At 27.8% G+C, this 16,546-nt stretch overlaps 1 protein-coding gene across 1 annotated transcript in view; it reads right to left on the bottom strand.

Annotated features, from left to right (window-relative positions):
- The window catches only part of LOC105850929 (ADP-ribosylation factor-like protein 3), a 24,470-nt gene extending 20,049 nt beyond the window's left edge, over positions 1-4,421 (bottom strand). The window contains exon 1 of the mRNA XM_065792044.1: positions 4,276-4,421. Within this exon, the coding sequence (XP_065648116.1) occupies positions 4,276-4,278 (3 nt within the window). The 5' untranslated portion in view covers positions 4,279-4,421. The remainder of the gene's footprint in view (positions 1-4,275) is intronic.
- Positions 4,422-16,546: the final 12,125 nt, after the last annotated feature.

Genomic DNA, 16,546 nt, shown 5'->3' with positions numbered 1-16,546 from the left:
AGAGTTCTTGACAATGAAAATATTCAAACGCCCTAGCAACCATATCAGGAGAATATTTTTTTCCCCAATGAACACTAATGAGTTCATACTTAACATTTGTTCCATTATAATACTTTTCTTGTGATCAATTGGTAAAGAATTCAGATAGTGTATAGTAGCATGGAGCCGACTAAAACAGTCAATATTATTCATATGATTGTAAGAAAAAGGTTTTATGGTGCACTTAACACCACAGTGGTAGCTATCAAAGGATAAATCATTTTTTATTTCTACTTTAATGCTGTCAAAGGATAAACCATTCTTATGACTATCTTAATTCTGATTCGGATTCATTATGCGATTTTCTTTACCATAGTCCTTGGGCTAGTATCTCCTGGATTCAGGCAAGCATGGAAGCTTTTATTTCTTATTGTTGGTTTCAACTCTACCTCATTGCCTTAATCCTTTAAATTACCCTTAACTTACCTTTAAGATAAATTAAGGGTAAATTAAGGGATTACTCTTCTTATTGTGCAGCTGCTATTTACAAATTTTTTTTAATATTGTAAAAAAACTTAGCAAAAAGGTCTTAGCAACAAGGTCTATTATTCTCAGATTAGTAAATATTGTATTTTATCTCAAAAGTTAGGTTTTAGGAAAGACTTTAAAAAAATCTATAACAATTTCATGGAATATTAAGCAAACCTAACATTACATCTTACAATTAGGCAAGCCTAACATTACATCACTCATATTACATCACTCCCAAAAACAAGGAAACTATTTGCAAGATCATTTTCTTTAATTCATCTCTTGAACCTAAAGGCTACACTATTCCTGTCATTGCAAAGAACAGATTAATTTGATCCTCTTATTTGACTGTTGACTTGTTAATATAACGATATTATAAAAATTCTATCATGTAATAGATGGAAGCTGTAAGGCAAGGGCTATTTCTTTTAATACATCAAAGAATTTTGATTAAATCTGGCAAGCAGGTCTTCTTCATAAGCTTGCTTAACATGGTGTATCTGGAAATAATTAAATCATTCCTTTTTAATCACTATATTTAAATTTTCTTTGATGGAGATTATTCTCCCTTGTTTCCAGTAACTGGGGAGATACTGGGGTACTACAAGGTTCTATCCTTGGTCATTTGTTGTTCCTCGTAAATATGGATGATCTTCTTCAATCATCCTAGCTCTAAAGGGGCATCTCACTTTTCTAAAATAATAAAATTGTGAATGGTCAAGCAAGCAATTGTCACTTGCACTTTTGGACCTTGTCTAAAAAATAAATAGCATCATTAGAAGAACCAGCCCAAATATGACATCAGTATTCTTAAAGGGAAAAATAATGGAAAGATAATGGAAGCAAGATAAAGAAAAAATTAGCAAATGCTAACTTTGAAATCGATTGTTTATACAATTTCCATGGTAGGTTAGTAGTAAATGATAATCCAAGAAGACGTAAAGAAAAGAACTCAATTAAAGGGCTGCCATTCATGTTGAATTCATGTTTGCTATATAACTGAGGTTTGTTGTATATAACTGAGGTTTGGTGAAGTTAAAATTCACAAACCACTGCAAGCTCTAAACTGTTACAAAACAGAGATCAGATTCAAGATTGGCTCAAGAAATTTATTGATACTCAGAGACCTTGCTAAAAGTAGACTGCCGATTCGATAATAGTGAAGGGGCAAAGTGTTCTCCAGAGTTTTTAAAAGTTGGAACCACAGATGCCATTTTTTATAAGACAGGAAAACAAAATTGAGTGAAACACTTATTTGCTAATAGAAGTTGTATCTGTATTTCTCTTTATGGTCTGAAACATAACAGCATAGTGTTGTCGCCATTAAAACTGAAAAAATTATATTGTAACCATCTTTAATACAACCTCTTCAGTGTGCTTCATTTCTCACTTTTATAATATTTAAGGCATACTTACTAACACTTAAATTAAATGTAACTCAAGTATTCCTGAATTTCAAGTATCAAGTGAAATTAGCTTTGTAATTAAAAACTTTTAAATTAAATATCATTAAAAGCTAAGTATTTAAACTTAATTTTGAAGAAATTTAAAACAGTTTTATAATTTTTTTACTTAAAGAAATTTTTCTTTTTTTTTTTTACAAATTCATTACAAAATAACATTCAAGTCTCTTCATCATAGATTAAAATGAGTAAAAGCAACAACTTTTGTTAAAGATGTGTTTTGTTTAAGAAAATTTTTTCACCAATGGAATTTGTATTTTTTGTTTCTTATCAATTTAATTTATTAATTCAATATAACAAAAAGTTGTTACATTTAGCTTGAAACAAAAGTTTTTATGTGTATTGTTACTTGAAACTTAAATCTTGTTTTCAAATATCTTGGTAATTGACAAATTCTATATATAAACTGTTTATAATTTTTATTAAAAACAGTTCATTAATTTTTTTTTCAATATAATACATTAAATACTTAAAAAAACAAAAAAAAAACTAAATTGTGAAAAAGAAAATAAAATATTATTATATCATTATACTATGTTTAAATTACAATGTGGAACTTTAAAAAACGCCAATGATGCAATTTAACTTTTAATGATATAAATATTTAAGCTGAGTTCGATTTATACACATTATGCTTTTACATTACACTACTTTGTGCTTAACACAACAGTCGTTCAAAATACTCACAGTGTCAATGGTTAATTACTTAACTCAAAAACAATTCTTTACAATATACATTGCATGCTACAATTACATGGCAAAGAATTTTTTTTAAAAAGTCAAATTTATTTGGCAATTACAATGTCAATTAAAAAACTTGTTTTTCTGGCAGCCAAAAATTAGCTCTTCTGTTTACAACCTTTATAGTCATGGTTAGCAATTTGAATGACAAGGAAATTAATTTTGCCTCCCCAATTTATGTTGTTTCTCTAATTTAAACAATCTCAAGCATCTTCTTTCATTAACTGAAACTTGTTTATACCACATAAAATGTACTTTCTCCGAGTTTAATTATTTCTACCTCTTCTATTTTCCCTTGAAGCTGGTACCTCTCTACATACTGATACCAAAACCATTTGCATCTTTAATGCTCAACATACCTAAACCACTTTAATCTTCTCTGAGAAAACTTGTTTGATACACTAACTATTCCTAATCTCTGTCTAAGATCATAACTTCTTTTCTTGTCTTGTTAGAGCCTTGTTGCAGTATTTATCTTTCGACAAATACTACACCATATAAATAGAGGAGAGTTGCCTAAATTGGAACAGCACCTTATTGGAACAAATGCATTTATTTTAGAAAATAAAATGTCTCATGGCGATATATTTTAAGTTTTCTAGTAAAATATTTTATTTTAAGTGTTTTGAGAAATTTTAAAAGCTATCCCTCAAATAATGCATGGGCATCGTCAATTTAAAGCTTTTCGCCTGATTTTTTAGGTGATCTAATTTGGTGTTTACACTATATTGATTGTACAAGACAACTATACTTCTGTGGGTTATATGGTTTTTTGCATTTAATAAGATTGGATTTAAAATGCGAATAATAACATTAACTTATCATATAAATTGTTGCTAGCATGATACTGCAGTGATATAACAAAATAGTCCAAGTTTCCTTGATCAAAACTATAAGGTTTTCCTTAATTAATCAGTTATGAAATAAAAAGATTGTTCTGGCACAGCATAAAAATAAATAGTTACAATAATAAACCTCAAAACAAAACTTTATTTTGTGATTGTAATCAATAAAATAAAGAAGCACCGTAATACTTGGAGCTTTTGTATATTTTTGTTTTACCCAAGCAATTTTAATTCTATTATAATTTTTTAATGAATTGTTTAAATCGTCATTGTAAAGAAGAAAATAACTTTTAATTTATTTATTTTTTGACTTTACTGTTGTTTTTTTAAAAGAAGCAAGCTGTTCTGACTAAGAAGTCAAAGTGCTCCAATTTAGGAATCAAGTTGCCTTGATTGAAACATAATAATGCCTTAATTTACTTCCAATAACAGTGCAATCAATTAAGTCAAACTATGGCTAAAAGTATAATAAGGTTGTTTGTTTTTATTAATCAAATCATAAATGTTTCATAGTTTTTCAATTAACACTTTTAAGATAATCGAAAGACAAGCAAAAAAGAGTTACTAATAAAATTTAAATTTAAAAAATCTATAATAAAAATAAAAATTAGATTGATTATACTAACATAGCTAAATTAATGAATAATGGAATACGTAGTTACATATATATATTATTATTTGCAGAAAGAAATACTTAAAAAATAAATATTTCTTACCATATCTATTAAAACCTCTAAACTTCTTTTTGAAATGAAAAAAATAGAATCTAAAAACCAACTAAATTTAATTGTAAAAAGTAAATTTCCACTACAAGTCTGTGTTTGTTTTGAACGAGTTGATTTTAATCGAACAGCAGTAATCTGCGGCTGTAGTTACGGGTACTTTTAAAACCGGTACTTTGCAAGTTAACTCGGTAAACCAAATTTTTAGAAAGTTCCGTTTATGATATATCATTGTGGATATTTTGGCAATGATTAGAAATTGCAGTAATTTTTTTGATGTGTTTAAGATAAACATGTTAGCCAACTTCAAACTTGGATATGTTTTTGCTTATGTCAAATAAAAATAATTTGTGAAAAGTTGCTATAAATGGAGCTTGGGAACAACAAAACCTTAAAACTTATTATTATTTATTTTTTTTATTATTTTTAATTTTTTTGTTCTTTCTTTAAATGTTTTACAATATTAGTCTTTTTACAATTATAACAATTTCAATAATATGAATAGAATGATTAACTTGCTACTGGCTGACAAATCACGTAAAAAATTAACAAATATATTAATCATGACTTTGAAAATCTTTTTCAGTGGCTTCGTTCTAATAAACTTTCTCTCAATTCTAAAAAAACAGAGCTGATCATCTTTAAATCCAATCTGGCACCAATTAATAAGCACTTAAATTTCAGACTAAGCGGACAAAAAATGTATCCTTTAGACTCTATTAAATATCTTGGGATTAAAATTGATTCTAATCTTTCTTTTCAAGGCCAAGAATGACTTAGCAATGAAACTCAGCAGATCTAATGGAATGCTAGCCAAAGTCCGCCATTATGTAAATCTAGAAACTCTGCTAAATATATATCATGCTATTTTTGGGTCCCATCTAAGATATGCATGTCAAGTATGGAGACAATCCCAAAAACAAATCATTTTAAGGTTGTCCCATCTCCAAAATAAAGCCTTAAAAATAATATATTTTCAGTATAATAACTTTAAATCTAATGCGCTATACCTAATCTGCAATATATTAAAAATAAGCGGCCATTTGGTATTCCTTAACTTTCAATTTGTCTGGAATTATCATCACAAAAACCTTCCCCTATCATTCAACAATTTTTTGACAAGTACAAATTGTCACTATCCTCTTCGCTCCATCAGTAGCTTAAATATTAGTTATTCAAAAACGCCACTCTGCTAAATATGGAAATAAGCTCATTAAATATCAATGTATTAGTTCATGGAACAAACTACCTCCTGATCTAAAATCTCTTAATTCAATCTCTGAATTCAAAATCAAGCCTTTTAATTATTTGTTAAAAAAATAAAATTAAATATTTCTACAAATTAATATTGAAATTCTTTATTATATATATCAACTCGTGATCCTTCAGTTTTTAATTTGATATTTTTAACATTTTGAAATTCTCTAATTATTCATCTACATCTAATTCCTCTGGTTTTCTATCTGCCATTTTTAAACTTTTTTTATTAAATTTTGCCATTCTAATATAATCAATATTAGTACCAATATTTTGGCATTCTTTATTTATCTTTCTACTTTTATATCTCCTTTCATTCAACGATTTTCTAATTCGTACTAAATCTTTGTTGTTGCTGTCATTATTTAGTAAATTTTTAATGCTGTTGTTGTATTTATGAAATTCTCTTTTTATTATAACTGTTATCATTTTGTTACTATTATTATAATTATTATTATTATTATTGTTATTATTATTATTGTTATTATTATCATTATTGTTATTATTATTATTATTATTATTATTATTATTATTATTATTATTATTATTAATATTATTGACATCTGTTATTACTACTATTTTCATCATTGACTACAAGGTTATGTTGTATATTCAGGTATTTACTTTATATTAGTACTTGTACTATCGTAAATTTCCTTGAAATGTTATAAAATTTCGAAATATATTTGATTTGATTTTCGAAATATATTTGAAGGGTGGAATGCAAGAAACGAACTTGAGTGAAGTTCGACTTAAACTTTGAAGTCTGACTTTGTCAAGTCAGACTTCAAAAAAATAACTTGAGCAAATGTGTAAACGAAACTTGAAAACTTCAAGATCGCGCATGAGAAAGTCAAACTTGAAAAACTTAATAGGTGTTGATTTAAAGGCGCAATCGGAAAAAAAAACTTTGCAACCAATAGCGGCAGAGTATTTGAGATGGGAAAACCTTTTAAATAAAGCAAATTAACAATATATTTTTAAATAATATTTTTCAGCTTTATATTTTATTAACTTACAAAAATAAACTAAAAAGTGTTACAAAAATAATACCTTTTTTTTTTGTATTTACATTAAAACTTGGTAATTTATTAAAAAACACTGGATTAAAATGAACATGCTCGTGTCTATTTAGTCCAAGCCTCTAACTACGACGTAACAGCTGATTAACATTCAAATGGCATATATGATATGCGATTATCAACAAAGCATATATGTCAAATACATGGTTTTTATTATTAATGTTTCTCGTTAAAATTAAAAAAAAAAAAATATTAAACTCTGACAAGGCTACGAGCAAACACTAATTACGTTTGGAGTTAACAGAAAGTTAGTTAAAAATATGATAACAGTTTTCAATACCAGGACGAATATAATATTTATAGAGATAGAAAACAAAATCAGTAGAAGAAAATCGTTAATGCAAGTTAGATTTCATCTAATGTACGACAGAACCTATTTTTAGGGTCAAAATCTGTATAGATCAGAGGCGGATCCAGCATTTTATGGTCATTTTATGAGCTAACCTCCGGACATAAAGCAAGCTCCAAACAATTATATGTTTAGACTTATATCAAATAAGGATGCTTTAAAAAAATCTGCCCCTCAGTTTGAGCTGACTTGTATCATTAAAGTGACAGGAAGAGTGTGACTATTTGGTCAATATATGAATTAGAGAAAAAGTTTTTTGCATTTATTAAGTTTACATTATAAACAATTATTTTCGGCTGAATAAACCTATTTAATTTTTGAATTTTAGTAAAAGAGAGGAAAAGAAGACTGGTAAAGCTGGCCTGAATAAACTGTAATATCCTAACAAGAGACAACGTTTTGCAAATATTGCCGCAAAGTCATTTAATTAAATTTTGCAATTTTGGAATTTAAATTATTTAAATCTCAAAAAACTTAAAACTTATAAGTACATTTTTAGGGTACAACTACTGATACAAAACAAACTTAACTTTCTTGCTTGGTTATTACATATAGCATTTTACAATATCAATATTATTATATATCAAAAGGCCAAATGAGTCACGGAAGTTTATGTTTGAAGTAAGGTCTTCCGTTATTATCAGAAAAGCCAAAAAGATGACAAAAGTATTATGACAATAAAATAAAAATTTTCAAAAAATATTGACAAGTTACATATTAATACACCAATTTTAATAAAAATAATTATAAGGATTGTTTTATAAGAGCATTTCTATGTTTTTGAATGTTATTCTTATTTCCTAGATAATACTCTTTTTTTCAGATTGAGTTCTTCATTTACTTTATCAATTAAAAAGATTTTCTTTTTCGATACTTTTCGATTATTGTTTTTATTCTTTAATAAGTTAAGTATTTATAAAAAGAATCGAGTAACTATTTTAATTTTTCCTACAAAACCTCTCGATGATGCTTTGGGACCATTTTTCTCGTTATAATTTTACATTTAATCGTTTACCTAAAGATCATTTTGTTAAAAGGCAATATTGTAAATAAAGCAAGATACAATGTCTATAAAATATTTTGGTTTTACTTGTAAAGAGATATTGCAAACAATTTCCCAAAGAACATGACTTTTTGACTTTTTAAAAAAAAATTATTTCCTGTGTCATAAATTGATGAACTTTTGTTAGAAAATATTGAAAACATGTTCTAAAAGTCTAAATGTCAAGGTTATAAAAAAAAAGGTCACCCGCAATTAAAATTACAAATCGTATTTATTAAATCTTGTTACTGCTACTACTAATACGTGTGACTTTGCTAAAAATCATTTAAAACTTGTATAGATTGTGTTTAGACCTTTAGAACATTTTGGAAAATTCCAGAATATTTTAGATGACTTGAAAACATTCTGGAACAATTTAGAACATTATGGAACAATTAAGAATATTCTAGAACAATTTAGACTGTATATATATTGCCGCTTATCTAACTTTATCGTTATTGTAGAAGCAACACATAGCGACGTACAAGCCGAACGATTGTAGCATTCAGAAGAACGAGGATGTCTAGACCAATAATCTGGTAAAATTTGAAGACTCTCATAAAAGAAGAAGAATGGTCTCTTTAGAAGAATATTCACTGGAAGAAAACAGCAGAATGCCTCTCCAAAAGCAAATTATTGGACGCTACTATTTCCTTGGACCAAATACCAAAGAGAGAAAGGAGCGAATAGCGGAAATTTCCAAAGAAGTCACTAAATTGTGGAAGAATAAACTGAATTTTCTTCATGTATCTAATCAAGTTATACGAGCAAAGCTTGATAAAATACTGAAATGTTATGATGAATGTGTCAAGCGGGGAACCTACGAGCCCCCGGATGAAATTTTTGATATTACTAAAGTGGATGGAACACGGATATCTTCCGAAGACAAGCGATTGTACCACCTACAAGTGGAAAGCAAAGGAGCAATGGGATACTCTACAGACCAAGCGGCCAGTAAAGAAACGATCCATTTCTCTAAAAGAAAAAAATTTTCTTGTAGGTCATCCAACTCATAATCTTACTATAATAGTTTTTGTTATACTGAGGCTGACGACGGTGAATATGAAAACGAAGAAGAAGAAGAAGAAGAAGAAGAAGAAGAAGAAGAAGAAGAAGAAGAAGAAGAAGAAGAAGAAGAAGAAGAAGAAGAAGAAGAAGAAGAAGAAGAAGAAGAAGAAGAAGAAGAAAAATAAGAAGGAGAAGAAGGAGAAGAAGGAGAAAAAGGAGAAGGAGGAGAAGGAGGAGAAGGAGGAGAAGAAGGAGAAGGAGGAGAAGAAGAAGAAGAGACTACTTCTACACCAAGCAGCAAACATCATAAAAGTGAAATTGCAGTCAACTTGGTGACCTACACAAGAGTATCAACAAAGCTGCTAACATATGCAAGCAATTGGCTCGTGAAGGCATTGACATCCCAACACCATGTCAATCAGCTATTTACAAGTCAATCAAAGAGGCAATCAAGCCGAAAAAAGAAATAGTTAAAAAGTTGCATATGTAAAGTTGGTCCTTGCACTTTGGTGGCAAGCACATCAACAGAATCGATTATCAAATAGCCGTCTTCAAAAGTGATAGAAAAGAAATCAAATTGGATTTCCTGGGCTTGGTAGATGGCAAGGGAAAAAAACTATTGCTCAAAGAATTTCTAAAGTCCTTGATAAATTTTATCTATGGAATTCAATACAGATAATTGTTGCAGATACCACCAGCGTTAACACTAGAAAAAAGAATGGTGTTGTTGAGAAACGCATCAACAAACCTCAGTTTATCAGTTGTCAACACCATGTATTAGATAGAACCCTCCTTTTTTTGATGGATGAAGAACTTGGGAGTAAAACACATTTGCTGAACATTAAATATCTAAACTGTTGAAGGAGTACGAACAACTGAAAACACAGTTTAACAACAGAGTAGAAGTAATTTTCAAAACATCAGGCTGAAGAGATAATATGAAATTTTTATTTCATCTCACTCGAGTGATCCAATTTTTTGATGAAAAGGAACATTTTCCATTAATCAGGTTTCAGAAATTACCCTACATCAGCAATGCGAGAATTCCAGAGCTATACTAGCAATCCTGACCTTCATTTTAATTTCTTCAATATGGACAGTTCTGCAGAGAGTATGTGAATTTATATCGTATGGCAGACCATTGGTTTACAAACCAACTGTACAACAAAAATGACTTTAATAATCTGGTTGAAGTACTGAATCCAAAAAGACTTTGAGCTCTTTGAAAAAATTACTGGAAGCGAGAGCCATCCATACTACAGATCCCCAGAAGTAATCAATGCGCAGAGCGCGCAATTAAAGTAATGAAGGAAAGGTATTCGTCATGCAAAAATAAAGACAAGGTGCACCTTCTATTCCTTCTGTGCAAGAGCAAGGTCAACGGTATGAGTGATTGTTGGATTGAAAATTTATCGTATTACATGACATTCTAAATACATTTGAATACATAGTAGTACTTACGTCAAAATCAATTTTTCAATGGCGGGTGAACTTTTTTCAAAAGATATGCAAATAGTAGTTCATTTCGTGCTTTTTAGGTAAAAGTTCATCAAACTACAGTACAGGAGCATGGGGTTGAAAAAAGTCATAGCCCTAATATATATATATATATATATATATATATATATATATATATATATATATATATATATATATATATATATATATATATATATATATATATATGTATATATGTATATATCTATATATATGTATATATGTATATATCTATATATATGTATATATCTATATATATATATATATATATATATATATATATATATATATATATATATACATATATATATATATATATATATATATATATATATATATATATATATATATATATATATATATATATATATAAACACACATATATATATATATATATATATATATATATATATATATATATATATATATATATATATATATATATATATATACACAGAGGTTAAAGTAGGGGGGAATGTAGGGGAGCGTCATTATTCTTAGCCGATAAATTAATAAACCGCTCCACTTCTTTCAATACTTCTTTGCAACCATTCCATCGTCTCGTTATTGAGTTGTTGTTTTTTTTCAAATAGGATCGACCATAAGTTTCGTCTAACTTATCTTATTTTTGCGCTGATTTTTATTGAAGTTGCACAGCTATTTTAATTTTTGCTAAAATATTGGACTCAACGAGGAAAAACTTTATTTTTTGCTAACAATTAAATTTAAATGGTTATAAATTACACAGGCAAACAAAAGAAAAATTTTTTCTGGTGCGAGCAAACAATTTGTTTTTTGTATAGCATTTCTCATTTTGTTTTCAAATATGCAACTCTTTTTTTACCATCACGTCAAGTTGTAAAGATATTTAGGTTCAAATCTTAAGTATTTAGGGTAAAGTCCTAATATTGTCGAAAAAAAAGTTATTCAAAAGTTTGTCAACCTGGGTCTCAAAAGAAGCATATTTTCATAGAGATTTTAGAAAACATAAATATTTTTCCTTAAAATTTATTGACAAAAAAATTATGTAAAAAAATGCTAAAGACTTTTTAAAAAATTTCAACAGAATGTTATTCAGCAACAATACAAAAAATACTTATTTTAATCACAAATGAATTACATTTTTAAAATCTTTATGAAAATACGCTTCTTTTGAGACCCAGGTTGACATACTTTTAAATAACTTTTTTTTCGACAATATTAGGGGCTTTACCCTAAATACTTAAGATTTGAACCTAAATATCTTTACAACTTGACGTGATGGTAAAAAAAGAGTTGCATATTTGAAATCAAAATGAGAAATGCTATACAAAAAACAAATTGTTTGCTCGGCACCAGAAAAAAATTTTTTTTTGTTGACCTGTGTTATGAATGATGATCTAAAAGAACTTGTAATAAAAAAGAACTAAAAATTAAATAAAACAAGTTGTTAAGTTTTGGTTAAGAATATTAGCTTTTTTTTGCGTTTGATGCTAACTTCCAGACATGGATAAAACTCCAAACATTTATATGTTTATACTTATGCCAAATAAAGATGCTTTCAAAAAATCGTGATTTGGGAACAAAAGAAGCTCTAAAATTTGAGACGCCTCCGCCCTTAACGTGAGAGCAACAAGTTGAACAAACATTTTTTTTACTATTATTAACTAAATTAATACTCATCGATAAAAAGTAAATTTCCTAAAATAATTTTATAAACACAACTATTTCTGTTTATGTCTACACGTTTCTGTTTGAACACCAAAATTAGCTCATCTTAAAAATTTTGTTCCTAATATAACCATTTAGTTTAAGCATTTGATGTAAACAAACGGTTTTGAAAAAAAGTAGTGATTTTGTACCCGAATTCCATTCCATTCGTACCCGAATGGGGTAAAATGCAAACTTTTAAACAATCAGTTTGAACTTTTTAACAACGTTCCCCTTGATTTCCGATTCTACTTTAACCCCTGTATATATTTATACGTATACATTAGGTATGTGTGTAAAAATTTTAAAATGTTTATATACTAAAGTGTTGTATATCTTTAGAAAGAGCTTTTAATTAGTATAACAATGGTGAAAATTTTATCAAAGTTGGATGATTCTATAAAAAGTTACGAGCATTTAAGTGACAAAATTTAAGTACAAGAATTACTTAAGAAAACTGTAACTAATTATCCTGTGATCGGCAAAACTAATGATAATAAAACACAGATCAAAATGCGAGAAATCCTTAATTTCGGCGAAATACCTGGTATGCTTGATAACTCTTGAAAACAATATGCGTACAACTTATTTACTTGAAATTTTGAACATCAGCAGATAAATAAATTATCTAAAGGACCCTTTAATTTCAAGAAGGACCCGCCATAACTTACAGAGCCGTTGCTCGTGAAAAAACGCTGAGAATTTTCATTGTAAAATAAAGAACTTTTTTATTTATGACAGTAAAAATAAAATATATGAGTATATAGCCTAACCTTTTTACTAAACGACTACCAATTTTTATTTAGTTTGGTTCATAAATAGCGGCACAATGTGGTTTGGCGCAAATAACGTCTTCGCCAAGTTTAAAAAATTGGTCACAGTTTTTGAAATATTGATATTCGCACATACTTATATACATATATTATATATATATATATATATATATATATATATATATATATATATATATATATATATATATATATATATATATATATATATATATATATATATATATATATATATATATATATGTACTGGTGAAATGTATTTATATAGTATAAAGTAATAATTTATTTGTAATCCACTCATAGTTGATTAAATTGACAAAAACTCTATATAACTTTTTACCGCATATTATACAAAATGATAATAGCGGTTTGTTTTTTTATTTTAAGTTTACTTTCAAGACTGGTCTGTACCAAACTTAAAAAAACGACTTGAAATCAAATTTTTCAAGAACGAATTCATTTCAAGTTTTTTTCTTGCATAACACTTTAGTCAGACTTCAGATTTGAGTAATAACTTGAAATTTCATGTTCGCTTTTAGCATTCAGAAAAGATTTTTGCTTTTACAGTTGGCTTTTCAAGTCTAACTTGAAAACGGCCGATTTTCAAGTTAGACTCGGGTTCGAGTGTGCTCTTTGCATTTGCTCAAGTCAAATTTTAGACTTGAAGTATGACTTCAAATTTCATATTCGTTTCTTGCATTCCACCCTAAGAATTGAGTTTTAAAAATTTTCAGTTATAAAGATTAAAAATATAAGAGTATATTATCAATAGATAAAATTATCTGTTAAAGTTTTCTTTTGAATGTGTAATTCTCTTGAGTAAAATCAAAATGTTTCAAAGCTAGTTTGTTCCATAAAAAAGCTCCTCGATAGGAAATACAAGATCTACCAAAATTTGTATGCGAAAAAGGTTGTTGGATAAAGTTTTCATTTCGAATATAGTATTTTTTTTTTTTTTTTTTTATGTGAGTATAAATTATAACTAGTAAATCAAAAAAAAATTCTTTTTTCAAATCCATGCTTTATGCAAGCAGAATTCTATAGGGCCTAGAAATTCTTTTTTGTTATCTTTTGTAGAAGGAAAAATTACTGTTTTTTTTTTTTTTTTAAAATTTAAAAATTACTGTTTTTACTAAATTTTTCTTTTTTAACTTTATAACTTAAGACTTATTAACTTAATAACTTAAAACAATAGGTTTTTAACTTAATAACTTAAGACTTATTACTTAATAACTTAAAACAATAGGTTTTGAATCGCTGCGCTTTAATGTCTTCGAAACTGCAAATAATTTGCAAATCAATGATTTTTGTGACGTAATACGCAATTCATATCAAATAAATAAAATGTATGGGGAAATACAAATTAAATTTTTGTTAACTTAATTTGTTAACTTTTTTTGGTCAAATTTTTGGTCAAATTTCCTTGTATTGTCATCGAAAATGATTAAGTGTGCAAAATTTGAGCAAAATTGGTTGAGAAAAAAGCTTTCAAAAATTGATTTCAAATTTTGTGGCACACAAACATATATATAGAAAGTAACCTTATATAAAGCATGGAAAAAGGATAAGGGGAAGTGTTAGTTTCACATTTATTCATAAAGCATAGAATATTACATACATTAAGAAGATTCATTTTAAGTAAAAGAGGCCTGGCATGAGTAAAACGGTCTTTAAAGTTTATAAGACGTGCAATCCCGGTGGGCACAGGACGTAAAAAAGACGTCTTTTAAACGTCTATTGAACGTTTTGGACGTCTTTTGAACGTTCAAAAGACGTCTTATTTAGGTCCTGTGCCCACTGGGATATGCTTCTGTTGACGATAAAAAAGTTCTAGTGTACTTTTATTTACACTATTCCTTGCAGGATTAGCATAATTAATATGGCAATGAATAAATGAGTAATAAAACTGAATTAAAGCATATTTATTTAAAAAAGGTCTTGATTTCTATAGCATTCCTATACTTCTAGCAATTTTATTGTTTAGGTTGTTAACGTGATTTTTCGATGTGAGGTTTACATCAATGCACAGTGGTTTGAAATAATCAAAAAGTGACATTAATACAAGATTTGCAAAAATCCGATATAAAAAGTTCTAATTATGTGAGATTGTTGCAAATTAGACATATTTTCATGTTCTGAAAGAACTTTTTTTCTTAGACCACTTGGCGCTTCCCCGTAGATGCTCAAAGTTGTCATTTTTTAAAAAGCAATTAGTGAAAAATCAATAACTTTGAACTTTTATTTTATTTCTTAAACCGCACCTGTGAACTTCCATATATTATATATCAATCGGAAGAATGTAAAACAGGCTCTCAGAGTTTATTGTTAAATATTTTATAAAATTACATTTCATGCCGTAAAAATGCAGAGAAAGCTAACTTTTTAGGCTAGGAAATAATAACATGTTTGAATGTGACTTTTATTAAATTTTGTATATTTCTGTAAAAATCTAAATGCGTATGGATAAACTTCGATCCTTCTTCTTTTAATCCAATACAGGTTTTGATGCCGCCCGCACCCGCCCAAGAACAACTATATTCAATTTAAAAATGTTTCTACTTAAATTGATTTTTTTTTTTTTTTTTACATAAAACATGACTGTCATTTTCAATCGAATTGCATAATATTGTCATAAAAAGATATATTTGTGGTAACTTTAAGACCTATTATTAATATAACCTCAAAATACTTCCTTTAAATTAATATAACCTCAAAAGCTTTTACAAGTTGAAAAATTTACAAAAAATCTATTTGTTGATTTAAAATTGTGTAAATAAACAATAAAGTACAAATTGTCTTAAATGAAGTTAAGGAACAAAGATTTTATTTCTTTTGTGATTGGTGATGTTATTAAAATGTTGGAATGTTTAAAATATTTGGAGAAGAAGAATGTTATGAAAATTGAAGGTGCTCAAGAAAAAGAATTAGAAAAAAAGTTATCAGCATTACAAACCACGTACAAACAAAAAATGAAGGATGTTTAATACTCCAAGTATAAATTTCATAAAAAGTCAATTTCTTGGTTAGAACATGAATTTAATTTTGAACTCAAAGCTGTTATCTGGAAACTCTCAAACGTATTAGAAACGCCAGAATTAAAGAAAGGGCGGCATACATTGCCTTTTAAAGACAAAGGAAAACGAGCTCAAAGAATAGCAATTTCTAATCTGTCTGAAAAAGCTAAATATGATACAAAGTATATACTCGAAACAGCAAGGGACACAGCCAAACAAATAGGTAATAAGAACAAATAGGTAATAAGAAAAAATGCGCATTCTACAAGATCAACAATTGGTATGCGATATCAATAAAAACATTGACAAGGAAATAAAAAAAAATGTCTCTAGAAGAGGGACTTGCTTTTCTATTAAATTATGGTTTTACTAAATCTCAGTAACTGGCAATAAGATTGGAAAGTAAAGAGAGAGGTGTAGGTATTTATCTGCTTTACAGCGATATTCTGGAATTTAAAAAAAAATGTAGACCAAATAATATGCACATCTCTGACAAGGAGACAAATGTGCTATTACAAAATCTTCTAATACATACC

The sequence above is a fragment of the Hydra vulgaris genome, chromosome 03, assembly GCF_038396675.1.
Source record: "Hydra vulgaris chromosome 03, alternate assembly HydraT2T_AEP".
NCBI classification, from domain to species: domain Eukaryota; kingdom Metazoa; phylum Cnidaria; class Hydrozoa; order Anthoathecata; family Hydridae; genus Hydra; species Hydra vulgaris.
Note: the sequence above shows the minus strand (reverse complement) of the source record. Positions and strands in the feature narration are given on the sequence as shown.